Source organism: Macrobrachium rosenbergii, chromosome 13 (assembly GCF_040412425.1).
Source record: "Macrobrachium rosenbergii isolate ZJJX-2024 chromosome 13, ASM4041242v1, whole genome shotgun sequence".
NCBI lineage: Eukaryota > Metazoa > Arthropoda > Malacostraca > Decapoda > Palaemonidae > Macrobrachium > Macrobrachium rosenbergii.
The window spans coordinates 4,629,213-4,656,507 of record NC_089753.1 but is presented as its reverse complement, the minus strand read 5'-3'; the positions used below and the strand labels follow the sequence as shown (position 1 = coordinate 4,656,507).

Sequence of the window (27,295 nt, the reverse complement as noted above, 5' to 3'; positions counted from 1 at the left end):
TGAAGAGGAGAATTCCCTCTAAAATCCTCAAGTTTTGTCTTAAAGATAAGCAATGGTTTAATGACACATGTAACCTTGCTTACTCCTGTGAAAAACAAGAAGCTTATCATGAACACTCGATCAGATATTTGTGGCATAAATTCATTAAGCTTAGTAATCAAGCTCAAGTTGTCTATGAGCTGAGCAAGCTTAAAATGAGGGCGTAAAAAAGATCTTGCTCTCCAGTGGTGATTACCATAAGTGGCAGTCTACCCTAATTCATCACTCTTTGGATGCCTCCTGATGTAGGAGCTGATGGAGCTGCTGTATATCCTGGGTGTTGCATCAGTCATCCTGTCCAGAACCCAAGTTGTGTTCAATGGCCTTCAGATCTAGAAAAGTCAAAACTTTGCTTCTGGGGCTTGACAGTTTTGGTAGCATGGACCCCAAAAAGATCTTCCTCATGTTTTTTTAGTACGCTATGTCCAAATGACCTATTTATCATCATAAAACTTGGAGTGTCGCTGCCATGAAGTTCTTTGTTTTAAGATTTTCAGTAAGTTCTACAATGTTTATGTATTTGTTTACCACAATACATATATCAACAATTCTATATATGACAGTCTCTTGGAGAGGGTTAGTATGGCTCAGTCACTGGATTCAATAGCCTAATTTGTTATTTGTGGAGACTGCAAAGCAAAGCACAGCAAGTGGGTCAATTAAAATTCCACAGATCAACATGGCCAGTCTGCTCTTGAGTTCTGTGTAACCTCCAATTCTGTCCAACTAATTGAGAAACCCACTCATATTTCTGGTATGAGATTAGACCTCATACTCACAGATGTTCGTGCTATTGTCAAGCCCAAGGTCTGAGAGTATATAGGCACTTCCAGCCACTGAGATGGATATATCTGTCAATCACTATACAGTACTGTATTCCTAATACCACCATTGGAAAAACAGTCTGGCTGAAACCTGAAGCCAACTGGGATCACATTATTGAAGCCTGTCAGGCAGTTAATGTTTCTGAAGCTACAGTATATCAGATCCTAATCCCAAGAAATTCAATAAAATGCTGATGGATATTACAATAAAGTATGTTCCTAGAAAGGTCATCAAATTCAGGACAAATGACCAGCCATGGTTTGACGATACATGTAAATGAGCTTACCATGAGAAAACAAACCAAATTCAACATATAGCGATGAAATCATTCACTCGAAAATTACACCATTTTTGTTGAGCCTCACCGTGCTGCCCATAGAATTTACCATATAGCTTAGAGAAATTACATTTATTCCTCCAAGACGAAAACTGAAAGAATTACTCAGCCTTACCTGTGGTGGCAAATTGGCATCATCTATTTTTGGGTCAGGCTCATGTTTCATTCCACCACTACTAACACTCCATTAAGCTTTTGAAGCTAAGCAATCAGCTGAGGATGTCCTTCTCCCTGATACTTGATATCCTATACCTACTCTTACAGGTTCCGGAGTGGACACGTCATTGTCGTGGGACCTCTCAGACGGCGGTGAAAAGAAGGGCTCGCCTGGATTAACGCCCATTCAATACACCCCCACTGCGAAGACAAGGGAGGAGAAGAGGAGGTGGCTGTTGTTTGTTCGCGAGGGCACACCGTGCCTCGGGTGGCGCCCAGCTGGATCTCAGTTTTATCTGAAGGGATATGGTAACCCGGCTAAACTATATCCCTACAATTAATCCTAGCCAGTGACAGAGAGAATTAAACCCATCTGAAATAGCACACATGTCCCATCTGCAGCACACGATAAAGTCACAGAGAGATGGGGGTGGATCAGTCCACTGCAACTTATTTGGTGGGTAACCTTGGTGCACCACACTGAGAACACTAAAGAGAGAGACAATGTACACAAGTGCACCATATGGGGGAACACACACACACAAACAAACAATAACAATACACAACAAGCATTTTCCTATCCAACAAAACACCAACCAACCAACACCACACAGATCACCATCTCCCACATCTACCACACTTTCCTCCAATCCCAAAACACCAACACCCATTCCTACAAATCAAACATCCCCACAAACCCCAACACCCCATAGGGTCACACTCACCTAACGCCCACAGAAATGCACCACTAAATACACGCACTCACACACTTAAACAAAATCCTTATGCAACATAAACATCTTACAATTAAACATTGACGGCATCCATAATGCAAACACATTTAACTAAAACATTTCAAAATACAAACAAAAGATCCACATAGCCATCATTCAAGAAAAACAAAACTGAAACACACACATAAAACACCCAACATACCAAATTACACAGCCATCAGACAAGACAGACAACATGGTGATGGAGGAGGCCTTATGTGACCTACATTGAAAAAACGCAGCACATCAGAACACTAACACAAGTAGACAGACATACAGAACTACAAGCATTTAATATCAAAATAGGGCACAATAAACAAATCACAATCATCAACACATACATCCCTCCAGAATATTCACCGGGTTTACCAGCAAACTTCACAATTAGACTGCAGGTGTTGAATACCCTCCCAGATATACTTCTGGGAGGAGATTTCAATGCCAAACACACATGACTGGTACGCCCACCAAGACATCACACAAAAGAGGCACAGACATCTCAACACAATTAGACCAGCTATACATACTAAACAACACAGATATGCACACACACATACCACGCCAAGCCAACTTTGGTCTCACTTCCCCAGACATAACATTTTGCTCACCCAACATAGCACCATCAATCACATGGAAAACACAAACAGACCTATCATCAGACCACCTTCCTATTTTAATAACACTCCGAACCACACATAACACTTTCTCACATACAAGACACACCATCCCTAACTACAAGCGCGCTGCCTGGGATGAGTACTTGGAAACCACTGAGGCTCATTTCCAGGAGTTAAACCACACACACATAACATCATCAGAGACACTAAACAATACAATTCAACGACATAATAAACAATGCAGACAAAAGAAACGTTCCTAAAGGCAACAGAAAACACTACAACCCAAACTTCACGCCTGACATAAACAGACTCATAACAGAACGAAACAATTTAAGAAATACACCAACCCCACACACAAATCACAACAAATCGCATACATGATTTAAACACAGAAATAAACACCAAATTAACTCAAAAACAGACAGAGAACTGGCAAACTTTTCAAGGTACACTAGACTACAGAACCAACCCATCCAAACTACACAAAACTATCAACAGTCTCATCAATTCAAACAGTGGGAACACTCAAAGTCACGCCTCAATCACCACATCTGACAAGATCCCTTCATTAAACAACAAGCCAACATCTTAATAAACCACTACGCAAAAATCAGCCACCTACGCAAATACAAAGAAGACAGACACATCTACAGACGCAAACAACAGTTCCAATTAGATTACACAGTAATACTAGCCACAACAGAAGACACATTAGAATCATTAAACAACTTAAAACTCTGCAGCCATGGGCATCGATAACATTTCAAACATTCATTTAAAACATATAGGTCCCCTGGAACAACAAACACTGACAAACATAGCCAATTATTCTAATTGTTTACACTGCATTATACCACACATCTGGAAACTGGGGAAAATAATAGCACTTCTAAAACCAAACAAAACACCTACACAAGCAATTTCATGCAGACCTATAACTTTACTCTGCACACCATCAAAAGTAGTAGAACGCCTCATCTTACGCAAAACCACACCACACATACCACTGTCACCCACTCAACATGGCTACAGACCACACCACTCCACAACAACACTACTCACCAACCTTACACAAAAAATACAAGATGGCATTTACTCCAGATTATTACCACAAAGAACACTGCTAATCACAACAGACATAAGTAAAGCCTTTGACGCCATCTCTAGACCACTTCTCATCAACAAAGTTTACAACACCACACTACACAACAACACCAAACGCTGGCTCGCCAATTACTTAACAGACAGACAAGCATTTGTACACTACAATGGCGAGTCATCCAAAATCAGAAACTTCCCAAACGGGGCCCCACAAGGCTCCGTCCTAACCCAACACTTTTTAACCTATTCATGCATGACATACCAACACCACTAACAACATATACATATCCTCATATGCAGACGATCTAACAATCATATCAATACATGCACACAAAAACGTATGCTCCACACAAGTACAGACTTACATAACACAACTTGAAAACTGGCTCACACAAAACAGATTACAGGTAGCACCAACAAAATCCACAAGTACACTACTCACTAGTCACAACAAAGAACATCAGTACAGACCCACAGCAACACTGAACAACACCACAATTCCACACACACACAAGAGAAACAAAAATCCTAGGAGTCACATACAACACTTCAATGTCATTTGCTCCACATGTCAGTAACATCATCAAGAAATGCAGACCTAGACTAAATGCACTAAGATCACTAACAGGCACAACATTTGGACAACAAAAGAAACGCTCATCACAGTATACAAACAATACATCCGCTCCATAATAAACTACGCCAGCCCAGCCTGGCACCCTGCCATATCCAACACACAACTAAACAAACTACAAATAATACAAACACAGCTCTTAGAATCATCCTTGGCAGTACACAATCCACACCAATAGAACACTTACATGAAACCAAGATTCTCACCATCAGGCAACACTTAAGACATGAGAGGCACACAATTCTTGGCATCGGTCATAAACAACACAAACAGCCCATGCTATTACCTTCACGACCACCCTCCAACACACAGACAAATAGCTTAATACACCACACAGACACTATACAAATATCTTGAATTCTATACCACCACCCACAAACATCACACAAAACAAAAAGCACATCCATACTCACCTCACCAGACAAGCACTTAATAACCTTCCCAACAACAAAATACTTGGCACCCCCACCCAACATAAGCAGTTCACAGAAACAGCTCTCAAGATTGAGAGAGTACACCTGACTCGGGAGGCTGTGGTCATCACCAATCACTAAACACCTACAAACACTGTATAGACAACACCCAAACAGACATATGTCCATTCTGCCAAGTTAGTCCCCACACAATTACACATCTCTTAGTAGATTGCCCTAACTTGGCAGCCCTTAGACAACAACACAACATCCATACTACCACACAGTTATGGTCAGATCCAGTAAGCGTGGTGTCCTTCTTGTGCGGTGCAGGCTTCCTGGCATAACAGAGTCTGGGGAACCACAACAACAACAACAACAACCTACTCTTACAAAATCTGCATTTTGGTCTACAGATGTTAAAAAAATTCTTGACAACCTTGATAGCTGGGGTGGAGAAGATCCTGATGGTTTCTTCCATTTGTTTTTTATAAAGGTTGCTAGTGTATTGTCTCCCAAAATTAGTAGATTCTATATATTTTTAGGTCAATATAGTATCTTTGCAGATGAGCGCAAGCTTAGTAATACAGTGACTGTTCCAAAGAATGGCATATCTGCAGACTGCAGTAACCATAGGACAATTTCTGTTCTCCCTGTACTGTCCAAAGTTGCAGAAAAACTTATCTTTACACCATTATATAAGTATATATGGAATCTAAAGAGAATACAATATACGATTTAAGTGTACCAATCCTTAGCACTGTACACAACTCATGAAAAACAAGGCCCTACTGCAAGATAGGAATTTATGTGAGGATATGTATCAGAAAAAGGTAGTAAGGAGTGTCTGGGACTCAAAGGAAACAGATACACTTCTATAAGATACACTGCTGTCATAGTATAAAATGGCATGATATGCACCTACTTACTCACAGCAGCTGGAGGGGTAGAACATCGCCCTCGCATTCTCCTCCCTTCTTCCTCTTCATTTTAGGGCACTGACTGGCAAAGACAGGTGCTGTTAACTCTGACCCTATGCCAAAAAAAGCCTACAGAAGAGAGACAACACAGTGACCCACTGCCCCAAATGCAAGTGGGTTACAGGTAGTTGTTTCATGGACTGGTTAGGTAAAAACCTATCCTCAGACAAATGTCTCTTACATGTAGCCTCTTCCTTTGGAGCATCAACCCCATGAAAAGTGCCACCTGAAACTGTCTAAAACATGCTATGGCAGTCAAATCTCAGTAGCTGCCTTCATGAGAGAGAGAGAGAGAGAGAGAGAGAGAGAGAGAGAGAGTCCCTCACTCAGGACATTCTAGTGAGACTAGAATAAAAGTCGGAATAGAATGAATATAAGAAGCGCTGGGACTTATTAGATCATTCAGTGTTGAAATGACAAAATTTTTTTCAAGTAATCTGTATGTTTCCTAACATACAAAAGCTGAGGTCTTTACATATAGGATTAACTTTCAGCGAGTTGGAAGTCCGGCCGTTAAACTTTTGCAAGGTTGGTTATGGTAACAGTTACTAATGGTAGAGGTGGAAGCACTGCCCACCAAGTCAGTACACATTCAGTTATGCACAGTTTACCTTTTGGCCCAGTTAACAGAATGAGGGGTGGTAAGAGGTGGGCCCTTAATGTAAAGACCTCAGGTTTGTATGTTAGGAAAAATACAAATTACTTTTAAAAATTTGTCATTTGTTCCTACACGAATACAAACCCTCGGTCTTTACATATGGGAGACTTACTTTTGGAGGGAGGGTTCCGAGTAAATCTCTGAACTGACTAGTAGTTCTGCTCACCTGGGTACCCTCTTCCTGGTCATGAACAAGAAAGATGTTCAATCGTCAGACTTCTGGGCATTTCAAATTAAAGGGATGTAATATCCTTGACTCGAAAAGGTTTGGATGAACCCACAGTGTTGGAGACTACAAAGCTAAGAGTAACCAACTGGTTTCCTCATAGTCAGTCCCTCTTTCCCTTTGCTAGAGAGAAGGAAGGATTTGCATCTACTAATCCAAATAATTACATTATAGATAGTATACTCAGTCATCTAGATCACCTGCATGCATGCCTGTCCAGCACGTGACTGCTTGTTCACTGCTCCCTGCCCACTGGAAGAGGAAGGAAGACAGGAGAAAGGGAGGCCAGTCACGCACACACACCTTCTCCTAGCAGCCGCACACCTTAGACATGATGCAACCTGTCCCTCATGAGCTGGGTGAACTAAATGGCTTGTTGAGCATCAACCATAGGATCCAAGGAAAAGGAGTCCAAGGGCCTATGGGCAACGTCCCAAGGTAAAATGGGATGAATGTGATCTACATGATTACATCCCATCCTAGTACTCGACCGATAGGTTCTTCCTGAATGGAATGGACAGACTGATGCCCCTGGCCTTGAAAGATCTGATCATCTGAAAAGCACTGATGTCCACCAAGAAGTTGCTGGGTACGCTCATTTGATCATCTCACTATTCAGAGAAATGACAATTTGGACACCATTTCTCAGCCAACCTGAAGATAACGAACGAGTCGTTAGCATTGGGTTGAAAGTCCAGTCTTTATGGAGGCAAGACAGATGTCATACTGTCATTGGCACTACAGGACCAAGGAAGTGGAATGATCCACCTCACTGAACACTTTGGAAGCATGTATAATGATGAAAGGTGTAAGCATCCAGATGTGAATGGGTACCAAAGGTGCAAGAAGACAGAACAGAATAGCACCAACTTCAGTAAGTCGGGAAAGACGGACCATGATCAAGCTTTAAAGGCTGAACGAATCCGGAAGTCAAGGTGTCAAGATCAACTGTCCTTATCTACTGACTTCAGCAAATAAATGTTGTAATGACATCCACCTTGCTTTGGGATGTATGGTTGGTCACTGCAATGAATGTTCTTCTGTCTGCTCGTGTATGTGCACAGTAATAGAGTAGATGAAAGTACACTAGGACCTTTTGTTGCCCGTGGCACTACTGTGGTGTCTTTGCTATCACACTGAGGAGTGCCTATTTTGCATCTTGAGACTCCTGAAAATCTAAAAAGAACTCTGCTTAAGTCCCAAGAAAGGAAGTGCAGAAGACTGCTGTCCTGGTCAACATTCCTAAGAACAAAAAGTCTCCGCAGGAGGATAGTGTAACCATGGAACTACCTTGGTGTTGTTCCTATCAAAGGAGTGCCTATTTGGACACTGAGACTCCTGAAACTGTCTTAAGCTCCACATAATACTCCCCTCGGGTTGTGGATCAACTGGTAGTTACAGCAGCAGCAGCTACTGCTTACAACCTCCACTCCTCACAAGAGGAGTGTAACTACATCAAGTCAAAAGAAATGGAGCTCCTAGACACTGCTTCTTGACTGAGTAGGAACCAAACACAAGTTATCGGAACTTAGTTTGGAGGTATCGTTGATCTCCTAGCGAATCAGGCAAATCGACAGGAAGTTGCATGCACAAAGCTTGAATCATGAATGTGAAACCGAATTGTCTGTCATATATCCATCATCCTGGAGTGTGTCTGGTTAACCACTGTGCTGAGTGTGCTACTGCAAACCTGGGCACCCACACCGTCAATGGAATACGTCTGGTTGACCACTGTGCTCAGTGTATTACTGCAAACCTATGCACCCACACCATCAATTAAAGAGATGATAGGACACTAGCCCACCTGCTCCACTGACTAAGGAACTACCATGGTACCCTTCCCTTAACATCACTGCAGAATGCCTCTCCTCAGACCCAGAGGCTTGGAGATCTAAGAAGATCCAGGTTCTTGAGGTGTGGATTAGGTCAAGCTAGGCTAGGATACATTTCTGACGAAAACAAGTACTCATCCTTGCAAGGAAAGCCAAACTCCTTGCAGCATGTTTAATTGATTGATAGGTTTGCATTATGATAATATAGACAATAAAAAACCAAAGAAGGAAAAGCAAAACTCAAGTTTAATCATGAAAAAGGCATAGAGTCAGGATAGGTGTCTGAACTTTACTGGAAGCAAAGTGGAGTAGAGACCAACAGGTGGGGTAGGGTTTACACATGCCTGTTTGTAGTCAACTACCTTGTCAATAGGTTTGAATGGTTATTTCAGCTTGTGTTCACAAGCTTCCTATGTAAAGAATGAAGGTTTGGATTTGTATAAGAACAAATATATACAAGGAAATGGAATGATGTGCAGAATGTTACTGAACTTGATGGCATTTTACCTTGAAAATATATCTGTCAATTGATACCATTATTTCATACTACTATTGGTCATTGAATTATGTAAATGTTACAGGGTTCCTGACAAATGTCTTTAAATGCAACATTAAATGGGAATTTTATGATGTCCAAGAACTTAACATACTACAGTCTCATTCTCAAAAAATGTTTATATGACAAGTTAAGCAAACCTCATCAAGAACATTAAAATCAAATTTGCATGAATGATTCTTCCATTTTTCTGTGCATATACCTATGTTGGTATTTGTAGTAAATATCTATGAACACAAAAGGTTTACATTATGTGGCTTGTGAATACGACCAATATACTGTATATGACAGCAAAACATTCATAAGATTCAATAGTTATGGTAGTTTAGCCTATGCTTACATGACAGATTATTGTTAAAGATGCAAATATAAAAGTCCACTTCATAAAGGGTACAGGAAATTTAGTATGGTAATCTGCAATAACTTCACAACCACATTTTAGAACTAACCTAATTTCAAATTAAGCTGATTTTTGTTTAAACTAACGATCTGGGCTTTGGAAACTAACCAAGTTGGTAAGCGTGGATTGGATTCAGACATTTTCCAACTTACCATCACCATAATAAAAAATTGCATATTAATCATAGGCCTTGCTACTTGCTGAACTTTATTCAGAACCACAAAATGACTTCATACATTTAAATGGTATGGGCTTTTTCTGCAGATGACAGATGATTGTGTGCAAAGATAAAACATTAAAAAAGTGTTTACAGGGTGGACATATATTTTTAAGGTACTGTATGTAAATTCTAAAAATACAAAATGCCTCACAGGCACTTCAAAATACTGTAAATATATTTCAACTTACTTGCAGGTTTATTCAAGTGATCCAAAGGCCACTTCAAGTATGTCATCTCACCAAATAACTCCAATAACTTTTTGGCTTGCTCTATCTTCATCTCAGTTGTCACATTTTGAATCATTATGTTTGTTGCAGGCACAGAAGAATCAGACTCTTTGTTCAAAGTCTGAGTCTGAAGCTGACCAGACTGTGGTGGAGGAACACTTTGCCACGCTGGAGCTGGAGCAGAAGGGACTGAAGGAGTAACTGGTGGTGGAGGGCCAGATGTCCATGACGGAGGGGGTGGTGGTGCTGCTGACCAAGGGGGCATACCTCCAGCTCCCCACGAATGTGGTGGACCTGGTGGTGGTCCTGCTCCCCACATAGGTGGGCCTGACATCCATTGAGAATGGGGAGCTGGTCCCCAAGTTGGAGGTGGACCAGGTGGTGGGCCCTGAGGAAAGCTAGGAGGACCTGAAGCCCAAGGAGGAGGAGGACCTCCCATCCAAGGAGCACCACCAGAAAATGAAGGGTCCACACCTTGAAAGGGGGGATAGTTTTGTCCTTGGTAAGCAAAGTTCTGATCCCCATAGGATGAATTCTGATTGGACTGATATGAACTCTGACTAGAATTATATGAACTCTGATTGGACTGATCCTTCCAATCCCCACAGTTCTCCATTTCCTTAGGTAATTCTTTCCAAAGATTTTTTTCCCCTGAGCTATTGTCATCATATTTTTGTGTACCATAGTTTTCAGACTGCTTGCAATTTCCATAAAACAATTCTTCAGAGTAATCTGCAAAGGTAGAACATCAATTTTCATGAGTAAATGAGCTCTAAATCTAGTTACGTATGCTACACCATATGTGGGCAGTTTTTAAAGGATAATGCTTTGTATATGATGCCTCATAAGCTAAATACAGCAATCAATCTAAACTTTTATATAAAGTATATTGTTTATATCAATAATAAAATACAAAGTTCCTTTGTCACTGAATATACTTCAAACCACTGTGCACATAACTGAAATAATATGATACAAAATATGAAAAATATTAACATGGTCTTATGTGGCTTTCAAGTTTGAAAAAATCCAGAAATGCTAAATAAGAGGGCCTCATGTCAAAGAAGTTCCAACTTCAAAATATAACGCAAGCTCAGGTTTCATCTAGATGACAACTTAATCTAAGATATATAAAACTAAAACAGACAATATGCTTGTACTGTAAATTCACAATTAAAAGCTAATATTACTCCCCAGCAAATATGTGGTTTTATAAAATATCAACTACCTTTACAAGCACCAAATCTTGAACTTTAAATACCCAATTTACTTCCAAGTCATTAAATCTTTTTTCTAACATGCATCCTTCAATATTACAGACAAAGAATTGCCAAAGAAGTGATTAGTTAGATCAACGAAAACTGGATGAATAATAAAAAAAAAAATTTATTGGGAAATTTTTAAGTTCCTTAAGCACTGGCAAAAGGTATTTGATGAATTTTTTGTTTTTCTCTCAAATTCTCCATTTGATCAATCATGCTATGTAACTTGATACATCATAATGTACACAATACCTAACTGTGGTACACTGCTTACAATGGGATGAACAGCAAGAACCACATTCTTTACAGTTTAAGATGCTGTAACTACATTTGCAGAAAAATCATAAATCTTTAAAATAATCTGTACTTTTCCTAGGTATACAAGCCAAAGCCTTTCATATATAGAGGACCCTGTTGCACATGCTGGAATGGCTGCAGAACTTGGATAATAAGGGGGCAACCAGGTATGGGGTGGGGTGGGGGGCTTCACACTCTCTTCATGCATATGATCCATTCTTTCTTTGGCTACAAGGATGAAGTGGGTGAAACCTACATGAAAGGCTTCAGTTTGTATATATAGGAAAAATACAAATTACTTAAAAAAAACTTGTTAGATGTCCCTATGAGGATATAAACTGTCTTTCATAATTTTGGAAACTTATCCCTTAGGTGGGGGTTAGTCCCAGGAAAATACAGGATTAGTGCCCACCAGGAAAAACTACTCATCCTGTTGCCTTGCAAGCATAGTATAAAAGGTTGAAAGCGAGATGTCTCATGGCCTTAACATTGTGAGCTTTCACATGGACATGAAGACCAGGCTCCTTCCAAGAGGAGTAATGCATCTGTGTGATAACTTCATGAGACCAAGAGGAAAGTGTGTTCTGAGACACCTTGCAGTGACTGGTGCCAATGAAAAATGTTCTATACTCTGGCTTTAATGAGTGTGTTCTTTTCAGGTAGCACTTAAGGGCACAGACTGAGTACAACTTCTCATCCAAGTCTCCACCAAAAAAGTCTTGGAGGGAAGGGTTTGAGATGCCCTCAAATTTCTCAACAGGAACCAAAGGAATTTGAGCTGTGGTTAGGAAATCCAGGACAAAGGAGAAAGAGAGTTCCACCCTTCAGAGTGCCAAAACAAACTATGTAGTTTCCTCTATCACTTTGTCAAGGCCAACAAAAAAACAGATTTCAAGTTGAGGTCTCTATCCAAGGAGTGAGACTAAGGCTGTAAATGATAACTGTAAGGCTACAAAGGATCAAAGAGACAACCCATTTTGAGAGGGCAAAGCTCCCAGGAGGGTACCATTGCTATATGTTTCTTATGAATATGGGCAACCTAACAGATATATAGAGGTCCAAAAATTTCAACTGAAAAACCTATAAAAGAGCAGCACAGTAACCCTTGATGGCAGAGACACAGAAGTCCTTGTCTTGGCAATGAAAGATGAGTAAATCTGCTATCTGCTGAACAGAGTTCCGACTGGATAGTAACACCAGGCGGCAGAGGTGCCCAGACATTTCTCTTACTACCACGCAAGAAAAGCCACTCTCTCACAGGAGATATTCGATAACCTTCACCTATGAGATGAGGGGACAGAATTGCTTGATGATATTTGAGAATGTGAGGTTGAAACAGGAGGGTGGGCCAGAAGGGAAGCTCTCTTGGTGCCTTGACTAAGAGCTACCAGGGTCATTCAGTGGCCTGGGTGTGACACCCTATTGATCACTCATGAAGAAGGGGAAGACATACACATCATGGTTGTCCTGAGGACGTTCGAAAGTGTCTTCCATGGCTGCCCACTGGTCTGGGACTGGGGAGCAAAAAATTGGGTAGTTTTCTATTCAGGCCCACTGCAAAAGGGTTGACCATGGGAAGCCCAAAAGACTGAACTCTAACGCTACTCTGGTGAGTCACTCAAAGTGTCCTTGCAGGTGGTTCTGGAAAACATGCTGTGCCAACAAAGCCCTTATATTTCCAAGGCATCTGAGAACAGGAGCAACTCTGGAGGAGGAAAGCTCAGATTAACTCCCCCAGAAGGAGACTGAAGTTGCACCACCATGGTAGATCCTTCCTCATGTTCTTGTTCAGATGGTGAGGCAGTTCTTTCAAGAAGGGCCAATTCTGTTTCAGTTACCACTGAGGGGAACAAAAGTGACACTGACCATAAGAGAAGAGTCTAGCAGGGACAAGAGATGAACCACAATCACTTACCACTGCCAAGCAGGTTGCTGTTTCTTGAACAGGAACCAGGTTGTGACTTCCTGGAGGTTGTCCATACAGGAAATGACTTGGAAGGCTTCAACTGCTAAAATGACCAGGAGCTTACCCAAGTACCTGATCTATTGCTTGAGGACATGATCTGATTTCTGCCTATTGATCACTACACCTAAATCGTGCCACAGACCCAGAAGACATTTGTCCTGTAGAAGCCACTCCTTGGAGGAGACAAGAATGAGCCAATCGTCCAGGTAATTCAAGAGGTGAATGCCTTTCAAGTGATCAGGGACCAGGAACATCTGATGGGCTGTTGCCAAACTAAGCAGAGACTTGAATTGGAATGCTGTCCCATTGTAGATGAAACACAGGAACTTCCTTGAATCCTGATGGATGGAGATCTATAAGTAAGCTTCCTGAAGGTCAATGGAGATCATGAAGTCATCCTTTCTAAAGTAATCTTACACTGAACATACAGTTTACATCACGATAAGAATCTGATGGATGTACTAATTCAGTGTCAAGAGGTCAATGATTGATCTCCAGCCTCCCAAGGCATTAACTACCAGAAAGAGATGACTGTACAATCTTGGGACCAGTGATGAACGATCTAAATGGCACCTTTCTGTATCATCATTTTGATCTCCACAAACAGGGCCTGAGACTTTAGCGAATCTGGAGCATACTTTGGGAACAGAATGTGAATTATCAACAAGGGAGTGTGCAATGGTCTTTGAATGGGAGCCTGTAACCATCCCAAAAGACTGGCATTACCAAGGGCTCCACTCCATGCTGCTGCCATACTGGCCAACACTGCGACATACAATCCCCCCCACTTGTGGCAGCTGAGGAGGAGGACTGCCATTCTCAGCAATTCCCACCTTTCTTCGATTCACAACCGCCTCTCTTGAATTGACTATGGAAGGGGGGCCAAAAGGGCTGTGAAGGTTCATAGCCCTTTTTAGATGGCAAAGATGGCTTTTCCTCCTGCCTGGCCTTCTGAGGCTGAGGCTTTCACATACCATTTTAAATAACCAAAGGGGGGTGTCATTCCTGCCTGGCCTTCTGGGGTTATGGCTTTCTTTGAATACCCAAAGTGGAGAGTTTAGCTGAACTTCAAAGACTACAGGTGGTGTCCAGCCTCCCTGAGACGGTCTGAACATAGCTGAAGAGGATTAAAGGGAATCTTGTGAGTCCTGTTGGTACACCTCTACATGAGAACCTAAAACTGAGCTGTTATGCAGTGAGATTTGGTATGAATTTTTGCTTTGCTAAGGAAAAAGTTGACATTTTTTCAGTAGCTAAAGGTTTCTTAACTTAGACAAAACAAGAAATGAAAAAGTAAACTCTGACAATATTTTGATTACAAAAGGATGTGTATACGCCATATGATATTTGAAATTAAAACACACTATACCTTTGAGATTCCAGATGGCACTGAAAAGCTTAGGAGTTAATAAAGATATTCAAATCACTGTGGCCGACAAGTCAAACTGCAGTGTTTTTTGAGTAAGAATTTGTATACTGAAAAGGCCAATCAACTGTTATCTGATGAAGATAACTTATGAAAAATCACAATTTTTGAAAGTAAATTGTATTTTTCCTAACTATACAAACCTGAGGTCCTTTACATTAGGAATTACTTTCAGCATTGGCAAATCACGGCCTTTAAACTCTTGAGCAAGGTGGTTAGGCAGTAACTACCGCCAGGTAGGCAGGAATACCCGCCTGCCCGGATCTAAACATTCCAGTTTGCCTTTCGGTCCAGGTTCAGATTGAGGGGTGGCATGAGGCAGGCATAACTGTAATGTAAAGGACCTCAGGTTTGTATAGTTAGGAAAAATACAATTCTTTCTGGTGTGATTTGTTCAGTTACGATATACAAACCACATTGGTCTTCCACATTAGGAAGACTCACTGGTTGAGGAGAGGAATCTGAGTAGGTCTCTGAACTGTTGGAGTTCTTACACCTGGGCTCTCCTAGGTTGAAAGAAGCGGAGAATTGCAGTACCTCATGAGCGAGTGTAGGAACTGCAAGATCAAATGGTGATGCCTGGACTTTTCGCATAAGTGAGGAAGCATTAACTCCTACGAAATGATAGGCTGGAAGGATCTAGAGTTGGAAAAAGCAGTAAGGAAAAGCCAAGATAGGGTTCCCTTACTGCCAGTCTCTTCCTCCCTTGCTGGAAGGAGCAAATTCTTTACATAATTCTATAAGAAAAATAGAGCAGGTGCTCAGATGTGTAGTCTTACCGCATCAGCGCAGTTCCAGCACCTATTGGTTCAAGTCTATTCTGCATCCTAAGGAGGAGAAGGTGAAGGACAGGAAGGTGAAGGAAGAGGCAGTCCTCTGGAATCCTTCTCCTTCCAGAACCAACACCTTGGGCGAATGCTGCGTCCTCTTGAGAACCGGGTAAAAGACAAGCACAACTTGTTGAGAAGCCACCACAGGGCCAAGGAAAAAGGTTCCAAGGGCTTGTGGGTGAGCCGAAGGAAGAAGACAAAGTGTGGCCTGTAAGGACCCGTCTTGCTTCAGACCGACAGAAACTTCCGGAATGCGAGGGGTGGAAGGTACCAGTATCGTCGTCGTCAGCTGCCGAGTACCTCCTGCGATCGCTTCATGAAGTCAGGAGGAAGATGTGCCCTTAGACACTTCTTCCTTGGGAGAGACAGTACTAGCGAAAACGTTGACAACATCCAGGTTAGGAATGTTGAGCCTTTCGTTAAGCACCACAGTTCGCTAAAAGGACAAAGTAGCGAATGATCTGGATTATCGACACAAAGTCTAAGGAGGAGGGGAACAAGAGGACTGAATCTGACAGTAGATGCCAATGGATTCGAGTCCACCTACGACGTAAGAAGGGGTCAGTGATCCCATCCCTGTTCTTCCATCTTTACACCAAGGCAGAGCAAGATGGAGATGGTCCTAAGAGAGACACGTCTCTATCAGGTAGCTTCTCACGTGGTGCGTGGAAACACGGACAGAACCCTAAGCGAGGAGTCATGCCACCCAGGAACCGTTCCCTGGGACAGCACGACCGAAGAAGCTTTTTGTCCGTAGCTAACTCTCGACTACAGGAGATGAAAGCTACTTCAGATAAGCTAGGTCGCGAGACCTCACGCTCTTCACAAATGAAAGGGAGAAGCAGCCTCGGCAGAAAAGGCGAGGAAGTCAGACTGGCGAGCAACTCTGACCCGAAGAAGTTCCGACAATGACCACCAGCTGACGGATCCAGTCCCTGGGACAGTGTTGCAGAGACTTCAAGGGGATATCAGCTATATCCTTTGCGCTCGTGATGACCTGTGCTTGCAGAGAGCTGGAGAGAGTCTCCCAGTCCTGAACACACAGGGTGTACTGCCTCGCAGACCTCTTCTTGTGTGGCTGCCACAGGAGGATTGGGTCAAGCGAATTCTTCTGAGTACACTTGCTTGGCAATCAGGTCAGATGGTGAAGTCTTCAAATGTCTGTAACTCGGGGTGAGCAATGTTTATGAACCTAGCCAGCTTCAGGACAAATGCGGAGGAAAAATGTCGATGTCGAGTTTTCCCAAAAGGTAGCATGCCTCACTGGGCCACGGCCCTGGTCTGGTATGAAGGGCGAGGAGGGTAAAAAAAATACTGACTTGTGCAGGAAAGGCAGCAGAAGGGCGATAAAGGATTTCTGGTCAGGCAGTCTCTGCATGAATCTTACGTGAAGAAAAGAGTGAGCAGTATGTTCTGTCGATCCTTGGAAACCTGAGAACTTGCCTGCCAATACATCCCCACCAGGAATGTATCTGGTTAACTGAGCTGTTGAGTGTGCAATAGAACAACACCTGAGTACCTGCAAATGTCGAGATGAAACAGGAGGAAATAACAATTGCCTCTTGTTTGTCGACAAATGCCACTACTGTGGTTTGCTGTTCAAGCAAGAAACCAGTAGTGCCATAAAACCCATCTAGATTCTTGAATGGCGAAAGGTTGCCTGAGCTCAGGGCGGTGATGAGAGGTACTAATCGTCTCGGTCACACAACTTCAAGCAAGATCTTACCAGTGTGTACCTATTCCTGTCTGCTGAATCCGTAGGTAGACACAAGATGTGAGGAGAATATGCAAGCATATTCGAAGAGTTCCTTCAATCAAGCATTAGCCTAACTCTTTCCTCCTACATCAAGAGGAAAGAAGGATGGAGGAATGGAAGTAGACTTCCATTCTCCACCATGAGGCTTTTGCAAGATGACCCAGGGTACGAGACAATTAGCTCTATCGGGCTGGCATTTCCGGATCGGGAGCATGGGAGAAGGTGGCAGGATGGAAGTTCGATGGAAAGAATTGCGAGACCTAATGGAAATAGATCACGTCTCTGAGATCCATTCCCAGGTCTTGGCAATGTAAGCTGCCAGTTCCAGAGACTCAGCCAAGTATCATTTGTCAGGCATCAGTAGTTGCAATCTTCTTCTGAAGCCTAGGACTTCTTAATGAGAGTTGAGGGCTGGCTTGGAACTCAGTGAATGAGATTATTCTAGGGCCAGTTCTTGGCCACTGTCAAAGGACAAGTCAGTGCCCTGATGCGAACCTTGATTACGAGGTATCTGGCAAATCTCTGAAAGAAAGGCAGAAATAAAGTAGGGATTCGTTCACAAAGGTGAATCAACTCGGGACTTCTGAAACTGGAGATCGGTGGGTCAAAGTCCTTTCTTTGCTCCAGCACCAGAATTGCCCAAAAAACTGCAGTCGGCCAAGACCTTGGTAAAAAGAATTCATATTTTATCGGAGGCAGGGTGGAAGCTTGATGTCTCGACCTGGATTAACTCCTTCCGAGAGAAAGAATTCATCAGGTTGAAGCAGCTCTCGGGAAGCCAGGACCGTGGTGGTCCCTGACACTCTCGGTACCTCAAGACTCACGGGTTCTGCGAGTGATGAAAGTTATTCGTGGAGGAGCTACGGTCCTGTCCCGGGGATCCTCGTGCCGATTAAGTCGATTGCGAAGTTCTCTGAAAACATGAGAGCGTCGCCTTGCTTGAAGGAAGACCCTCGCTGTTTCGGCGTGAAACTCTGTACCTCTCCTTGGAGGAGACCTTTGACGAATCATAGAAGCCCTCATGGCTACCTGGTTATACTACGAGAGAATCGGGGAACCGACACCCAAAGCACGCCAGGCAGCTGAACTCCGAAGATAATTCGTCGGAGCTCTCTCTGTCCGTCTCGCGGCTCTCAGAACAACCGAGAGGAGAAGGGAACAGGTGAGGGCGTATCCTACCTGTCCTACCAGTAAGATAAGCAGGAGGCGGACCGTGAGCAATAATCAACGAAGGAGATTACTGTCACCGCAGGGAAAGAAGCGCTTGTGCCGTGGCAAAGCGCTCTAGGAAGAGCAAAAGTTCCCTTGAACCTGGCCGAGAACCGAATCGGATAAAACCAAAGTAGACTAGCCGAGCCAAGCCAATGCCTGACGGTCGGCTGGTTGGTATGCGGCGGACTGGGAGGTAGGTAGGGCGAGAGCCAGTCTCGTAAGCGTGACCGGGGGCCGAGCCAAGCCGAACGTCAGCGCGAACCCTGTCGTGGCCGGGTAGGCCGGACTGGGTCTGCTGTGAACAGTGCTGGTTCCCGGACTTCCTAAACTTCTTGAGGCCGAGGTCCCTCCCGAGAAAGAGAAGGTTAAAGGGAATTCTGTGTATCTGCTTATCTTGCATGCTCAGACCTAAGTTCAAAACACACAAGAATGAAGCCGGCCGAGCAACCGAAGCAACTGGGCGTGCAGTATCGAGACACCTGGCGTCTCGGCACTGCCCAGACTGCCTGGGTACCTGGGAACTTTCTCTGCGTCCTGTGCCTCTCGTCAGGAGGCTGCGTGATTCACAGAATTCAGGCTACCCCACGAGACTCAAAATCAAGACAATAGCTGTTTCTAAAAGTTGAAAGAGCCAAGCACAGGCGTCTTAGATGCAGACTTCCAAGACCTTGCTTGAGGGCGTGGCGCAAGGAGGCTCAGCTCTCGGCCCCCGACATGAATCCACAGGAAATGTGAATCGGTTCCGCCTGAGGCAGGAAGAGCCAACAAGCTTGTCTCCCAGAAGAGAGTCAGTCCCTTAGAAGTCCCTTGCAAGACTCCCTAGAGAATCTTCCCCTGCTTCTTTCTGATGTTCGAACCTGACAGGATCGAGACACCAGGCTGGGAACGAGCAGTACTGGCAAGCACTCAGGCGCTTGTGGTGCTGGCAGAAGAGCAGAACACCTGGTTACCTCAGGTCACCTCTCTAGCACTGCTCCCGAACTGGGCAGGAAAATCTCTCCAGACAGATCGGGATACTCAATATCCATAGAATCCCGAGCACTCGGGCGGCTCGCGACGGCGCCCGAGAAGCGGCCCCTGTCTTAAGCGGAACCTCTGCCGAAGGCTGAGGCAGGTGTAAACTAAGTCTGCGCCCATGGCTTCCGAAATACAAAACCCATGGCTATGCGATCGGTTTCCTAACCCAAAGGTTTGGGAAGAGCCAACAAGAGAGACCCTGCCTCCTCGGAAGGAGCAGTCCCTAGGCGATCAAGGGCATCAGGGAAGAAGCAGCATTCCTCTCCTTCGACCAGCGGTCTGTCCGATTTTCAGGATCCCCTAGGACCTCAGAGAGGAAGGAAGGCAGCAGAAGACAAAATCGAAGATAAGAAAGAAGAAGGCGGCGGCTACCTCCACAGGGTGGCTTCCTTCACCTCCCTTAGCATCTTCTACAGGATGGTGGACGCATGAAACATCGTAGCCTCAGGGCAGTCAGCAGGAGGAACACAGGCGCGGCCCAGGACACCACCAACAGGAGAAGCAACAGGCATGATCAGGATAGCGATGCAGGAGCTCTGACAGCGGTTGAGCAGGAGCTACTGCAGCGACCAGAGTTCATCGGCACAACAATGACTTCCTTCATCTTCACGCCAGACATCTTCTACAGGATGGCGGACATCGTAACCTCTGGGGCAGCTGGCAGAACACAGGCGGCCCAGGCACATTTCTCAGGAGAAGCAGCAGGCATTGGTGGGACAGCGATGCAGGAGCTATGGTGGGGTTCAGGGCAGGAGCTATTGCAGCGGCCAGGGCGTCCACTTCCACAGGCGACTTCCTTCCCCTTCCACGTCAACATCTTCTACAGGATGGCAGACATTGTAACCTCTGGGGCAGCTGGCAGGAACACAACAGAAGTGGCCTGGGCACGACCACTAGAAGTAGCAGGCATTATCAGGACACCCGATGCAAGGGAATACGTTTCCTCATCACCTCGGAGCTGCAGCGGACAGAAATGTCGTAGTCACCAGCAGCGACAGGAGCGATCAGAGCGGCTGCGGCGGAGACCGGAAGAACGGCCCGGACTGCGTCCGGTTGACAAGAGGCATAACACAGGGAACAGCGGAGTAGATGGACCACAAAACTCGGCTGGAGCAGTGCAACAACATACATGAAGACCAGCAATGACAGCGATCGATCCACATCAGCAGGAACAGAGTCAGAGCGATCTGGCGTGGAAATATGTCCATCTGACCAGGCGTGTGGTCGATCATGGGCAACACTAAATGAATGTGGGACTGCTTCATGTGAGATATCCTTGATATATCCAGCCAACTACTGCTATCTCTGCGATGCTCACTGTCAACCTGAAAGAAAAAAGCAAAAGGTGATTAGCAGAGGAGACTCCTCTCTTCTAAGGAAACTGCCCTACGCGAAGGAGGAGGTACTCTACAGAGGTAAGCCCGATCGCTCCGCCCTAGTCTTTGCCCGTGAGCAAGTGAAGAGGGCAAGGAGAGTCTACTAAGGGAGAAGGAGGAAGAACCCACGGGAAGAGAAAAAGGACGGAGGAGGCCACCAAGGGGCGCTGTGGAAGCGGAACTTTACCGTGATGCCGCAACCTCCCACCCGGCCTGCAGTTCTCCAAGTGCAGGCGGCGAGAGCAACACTCAGCGCCGTAGGAAGGAATTAGTGATGCCTTATACGGCGGAAGCGAAGAGAACAAACTCTTACATCCCGGTGAATGTAGGGAGTGAAGATATTACTTCCCCAAACTACTATCTCCAAATGTACAGGGGCATATGAAGTATTTATGTAAAGGGCTGCTGGAAGAAGCATCATCACTACGATTTATGCTTCTTAATTCACGCTGCCAGCGTCAAACCCAAGACACAGCGCGAGGAACGCGACTTATGCAGATTATCACAAATTGTGGGTTTGTATTAATAAATATCAGCGCACTTTTAAATAAACAAAAATACAGAAAGATCCCACAGGAATAATAAGAGCTTAATGACAGTCAAGGCAGAAGAAGGCAAAATGTCAACTAGCATGACGCAAACTGGAATGTTTACATCCGGGCAGGCGGGCATTCTGCCTACCTAAGCGGTAGTTACTGCCTAACCACCTTGCTCAAGAGTTTAACGGCCATTTCCAGCCTAAATACAGTAATTCTAATAAAAGGACTGGCGGTTTGTATATCGATGTCGGAACAATCATAATTTGGTCAGGTTGTCTTCCAGGATCCGTTAGATCCAATATTTCATTATCCAATTCTTGGATTTTCTGCAAATATTCCTTCACGGAGTCTCTCAATGAAGAAGTACTGTTGATATCGCTTGCACCAATAGTGGTTTCAACCTTTTTTGACCAGTTAGTTATCACAGACTTAAAACGCCCCTGTCTCCTCTTTAATTCTTCCAAGCCAGACATCCTAGCCTATAATTTACCAACACCAAATATATAGGTTCTTAATACTAAAAGAATGTACAAACTGCCAGCTCCAAAATATATATATATACTGCATTAGCAAATATAATATTTGAAAGTTGGCCACAACTCTTCAAATCAATCAATGGTTGATCACTACCAGTTATATATACTGTATATGTGCCCTTGACTATACACATACATATATACAATGTGCAACATAGGGTTTTATTTCAAATTAAATTTCACATAAGTATCTCAAAATCCTACTACTTAAACATTTCAGGATAGGCTAACACGTGACTAATTCTAAAATGGCAGCCACCATCAACCGGTCAAGTCTAAATTTATCTTTATCTCCAAGTATCACAACTATCCTTAAAATTTCATAAACTCTAACTATACAGATCACTGCTATAACAACCAATCACTGCGATCCATGCCATGGCACCAGTTTTATTCCGACTCATTCAGAACAAGAAGAGCAATTCAAATTGCAACTGTAATTGTATAGCCTAAACGGTTTGAAACATACTAACCTAACCACAGCCTAAGTCTTATACTACGACACCCAGGTTACTTCACTCACATGCTATTCCAAATTGCACTTGAAACACTGCATTGCATTGTGTATATCAATCTAAGAAATAAATGATATAAACTTACTTTTAGTTCAAATGGTACATTCAATATTCCTAGCTTGAATTAGGACGAGCCTGGCATGAGCACAATCTCCACTTTATAACCCTCATCCAAAGCACACTCCAAGAAATTTTCCTTACTTTTAGATACGCATATCTTCTAAAGGAAATCTCTCTAAATGAACTTTAAGATGAAAAGGAATACTTAAGTGGACTTGGAGGCACCGACAACTATGGCTGCATTCCCTTTTCTTGAGTCCCTATTAGAGAGAACTACACTGCACCAAGGCTGTGAAGAGACTGCTCTCACAACCATTGCCAACCAACACCAAATGGTCAACTAACTACTGGACAAACAACCGATGCCAGTAGTTAACCACTATTACACATATACAATTACAAACACAACAAAACAATATCTTTCTTCTACATAATACGCATTTCCACTGTATGTAAATTTAGCAAGAATACATAAAACTATACCACAACTTGCAGAAAAGTACAATCTCTCTTGTTGAAGTTTCAACATACACAATGAAATGTAATTTCATACATGTGTACTGCACATAAATGAAACTTTTTAAAAGTGAGTGTCACTCTTTGTTCATCTGGCAATTATTGGTTTAATAGTGTAACTACAGTACACTCCCCGTATTCGCGGGGGATGCATACTGCACCCCCCGGCCAATAGCTAAAATCCGCGAATACTTAAAAACCCTCTAAATACACTTAGAACTTCCTATTTTGATAGTTTAAACACAAGAAAAACCCTCTAAAAATGCTTATACCTGACATTTTAATAGTTTTATCACAAAACGTGCATTTAGTTAAGAAAATTATAAGAAAATACAGTAATTAGTGAATATTTCTCAGTGAAAAATACTGCGAATGGGTGAATTTTCCGCGAATAATGGGTAGATACGTTTCACTGAGAAATCCGCGAATCATGAGAACGCGAATACGTAGGGTTTACTGTACATGCATATATTTAATAAAATGTAATATAAGCATATATTTAATAAAGTGCAACTACATGCATACATGTAATGTAGTACATGTGACTGTATTTTAGAATAGGCAATTGCACTACTGCAAATCATTGTTAACCAAACATATAAAAAATACCAATTTTAAAAGTAATCTGAATTTTTCCCTGAAGTTCTTTACAAAGGACTTAGCTGGAACTGCCATTCAAACTTACTGACAAGGTAGTCAACTACTGACAGGCAGGAAGAAACCCCACCTGTTAGTCTGCACTCCACTTTGCCTTCTGGCCCAGATGCCAGAGCAAGGGTTGGCTGTGGTGGGCTGCCAATGGAAAGGACTTCAGGTTTGTATGTAAGGAAAAATGCAAATTAGTTTTCAAATTTGCTATTTATTCCTACACAAATATAACCCTTTGTTCTTTATATAGGAAAACTTATCCATTGGTGGGAGGAATCTGGGTACTCTTAGAAACAACTGGTAGGTTCATCAAATCTAGGGTGCTACCTTCCTGATCTGTCTAGGAGCAGAGGAAGGGACCCTGCACCTCTAGCATGCTACACATATGGGATGAAGCAGTTGCTACACCTCTGGACCATTAAGTAAATTGTTTGTACACCATTACTCAATCAGGATGAAAGAACCCATCCTGAAGTGTTAGAGACAAATAAACGGGTAAATATGATTAATGAGTTTACTTTACTGTCTGTCCTCTCCCCTTGTCAAGAGAGGAGGAGACATTTCATCCCTCCATCGCCAATGAAAAGACTAGCCCAGTCAGATCGCTAACCTGCACTCATGTCCATCCAGCTTGTATACAGAATGACACTCCGACTCTCTGCTTACTGGACAAGAAGTATGGAAAAGAGAGAGGGAGGAGAACCAGTCACTCCTACCCTGTATCCTGCCAACCTGATACCTAGGTGGTGCTACCTGTCCCACATGGGGCTGAGCTCACTTTCCAGCCAGTTAAGCAGCCACCACTGGTCCATGGAAAGTATGTCCGAGGCCAGTGGGCAATATTCTGCTGGTAAAACACTGAGCAGGTGAATACACTGGATCACCTCTGCATGTAATACATGAATGCCAACAGGTTCCTACAGCGTGTAAAGTATAGGGTGTTCCCCCTACTATCATGAGCTCTTGTCTGGGCTGCAATTCTTCCACGCTGGAAGGGACAATGACCGCGGATCAACTTACAGAGCCAGGAGATATAGCATATTTGGAAAACTCCTTCCACAATTTGTTAGTACTAACTAAAGAGCTGTCAACAAACAAGTCATGTTCTTTCAAAATAGTATTGCAGCACTCAAACACAACTCAGTAGTATCTCAAGAGTCACTAGTGACAGGTGTTCAGTATGGAAAACGAGAAAGATTCAAACTGACATGACCAACAGTTATGAATCTCATTCAAAAAATCTGGGACAATTCCAAACAAACAGATATCCATCCTCTTGACTGCTGTGCATAGGAGCCCAGGCTGGTCTAAACATATGCCAATGTCAGGGCTAAAGGAGAGACATTCAGCATTCGGACCTATGTCTAACAGCCCTTGAAAAGACACACATGATACGAGTTAAACTCCTCAGGTGAGAATCATGACCCTCTGAGGTCTGAATCCCCAAGAGGAAGACTGTTACAGCTTCTCAGGAGTACAAGAGCTATCCCTCAAAAAGGAGAGATCTACTTCTAGTATAAACCCCTGGTTGAAGGCTGACCATGCCATGGTAAAGGTACATGAGAAAAACACCTACCTGCTGACATGCAGCTCTGACCAGAGAGATACCTCGTCTCCAACACCAGTAATTGGAGACAATTCTAGTCTTCTAGACAGCCGCTCAAGGACTGGAAGTATCTGAGAACCCCTATGGAGAGCAAAGAGAGAACCCTCTCCTGGGGGTGAGGCTTCCCTTCCTCCCCTTACCACCTTCCCAAAACCAGAGGAGTGATACCATGTGACACGAAAACTCCCAACCCAAGAAGTCTGGGAGAAACTCCACAAGAAAAAACATAGTTGGACCTTCAGTGTTCCAAAGAAAAGAAGGCCAATTGAACATTAGTTTAACCATATTGTCTTATATGCTTGGGAGCCTATAGGAAACTGTCTGGCATAGACAGGAGCTGTTAGTCAACTGCAACAACCTTGCCGCAGCCTCTACTTCACTCAGAAAGGATCAAAGTAGACCCCAAAGCCAGACCAGTCCTCAGTGCCAAAACTTTGCCCAGGGACTCGAGACAACACTGTATCCCATCATCCCCATGCACAAAAATGGCTCACATGAAGTTCTCTGGTGAGCCAGGTATTTGACAAACACTACCCCTAGACAAAAGCATCTTGAAAATAGCCTCCTTCTGGTCATCTCCACAGTAGAAGGTGCCTTATTTTCTACAGTGAAGAATCAAAGACTGCCTACAACATGCATGATAGACAACTCTGAGCCATTATCTTTGCATGAGAGAGAGAGAGAGAGAGAGAGAGAGAGAGAGAGAGAGAGAGAGAGAGAGAGAGAGAGAGAGAGAGAGAGAGAGAGAGACTCTTCACTTGAAGACAGTCTAGCGATAGACTAAAACAAGACTAAGAGAGACAGACTTGAGTTTACTTGTGCTGTCGGTTTGGAACAGACCAAAATATAGAGTTCTTTTGATGAGTCGGGTACTGGAAGAAACTCACTATGCTGGACTGGCTCCAAGTGAATTCCCTGTACAGATACAGGCAAAATCATATGGCTCAAAAACGTTATTTTCATAATAAAATTAAGTTTCATTATACTTACCAAGTAATTACATAGCTATGCTTTCCACTCGTGCGGCAGCTTAAATTTTAAAATTCGTGGTAGCGCTCCGATTGTTTAGTGTAGGTGACCAGTCCCGCCCACTAACAGGAATACTAAGAATGACTTAGCAGACAACCTCATTCTGTTTCTGCCCTTGTGTCCATCGGAGGGGAGGAGGGTGGGCTCCAACTCTGTAATTACTTGGTAAGTATATATGAAACTTAATTTTATTATGAAAATATTTTCATATAAGTAACTTACCAATTACACAGCTGATTCCCATATTGATTGGAGATGGGATACATGGACATATTCCTTTCCAAAACATCAAGATAAGCAATGAATCTGAAATAGAAAAAAGCTGCTAGCACTGGAAACCAATGCTTGTCGTTTCCTTACCAGTTAAAAGAGCCATTGCAGGAGAATACTGCCTCTGGTTGGTGCCCATCTTAACTTGTAGCAGCGCAGCAGTATAGCCAAGGAGAGCCTCTACTTACATGGGAGCTTTGCAGCCAATGAGATTTCTGTTGGCTGGCAAAGCATCATTAGGTGCCCTTGCCCTGGGTGCAGTACCAAAAAATAAAAAACAACCAGTTAACTTTGTCACCTACACTGAAATAAAACAACTAGGCCTACTGTACACATCCACTGAGAGCGGTGGGTGCTCCAGGTACATTGTAACCCCCTGGCTCCCCCCCAAAAAATTCTGCACCTTACTAGAAGGTGAAGAGATAGGAGGGGAAAAT

General features: G+C 43.4%; 1 protein-coding gene across 1 annotated transcript in view; it reads right to left on the bottom strand.

Moving 5' to 3' along the window:
• Positions 1 to 27,295, bottom strand: part of LOC136844863 (uncharacterized) — a 484,772-nt gene that overhangs the window by 303,149 nt on the left and 154,328 nt on the right. Inside the window, exon 6 of the mRNA XM_067114107.1 lies at positions 9,959 to 10,729. Within this exon, the coding sequence (XP_066970208.1) occupies positions 9,959 to 10,729 (771 nt within the window). The remainder of the gene's footprint in view (positions 1 to 9,958; positions 10,730 to 27,295) is intronic.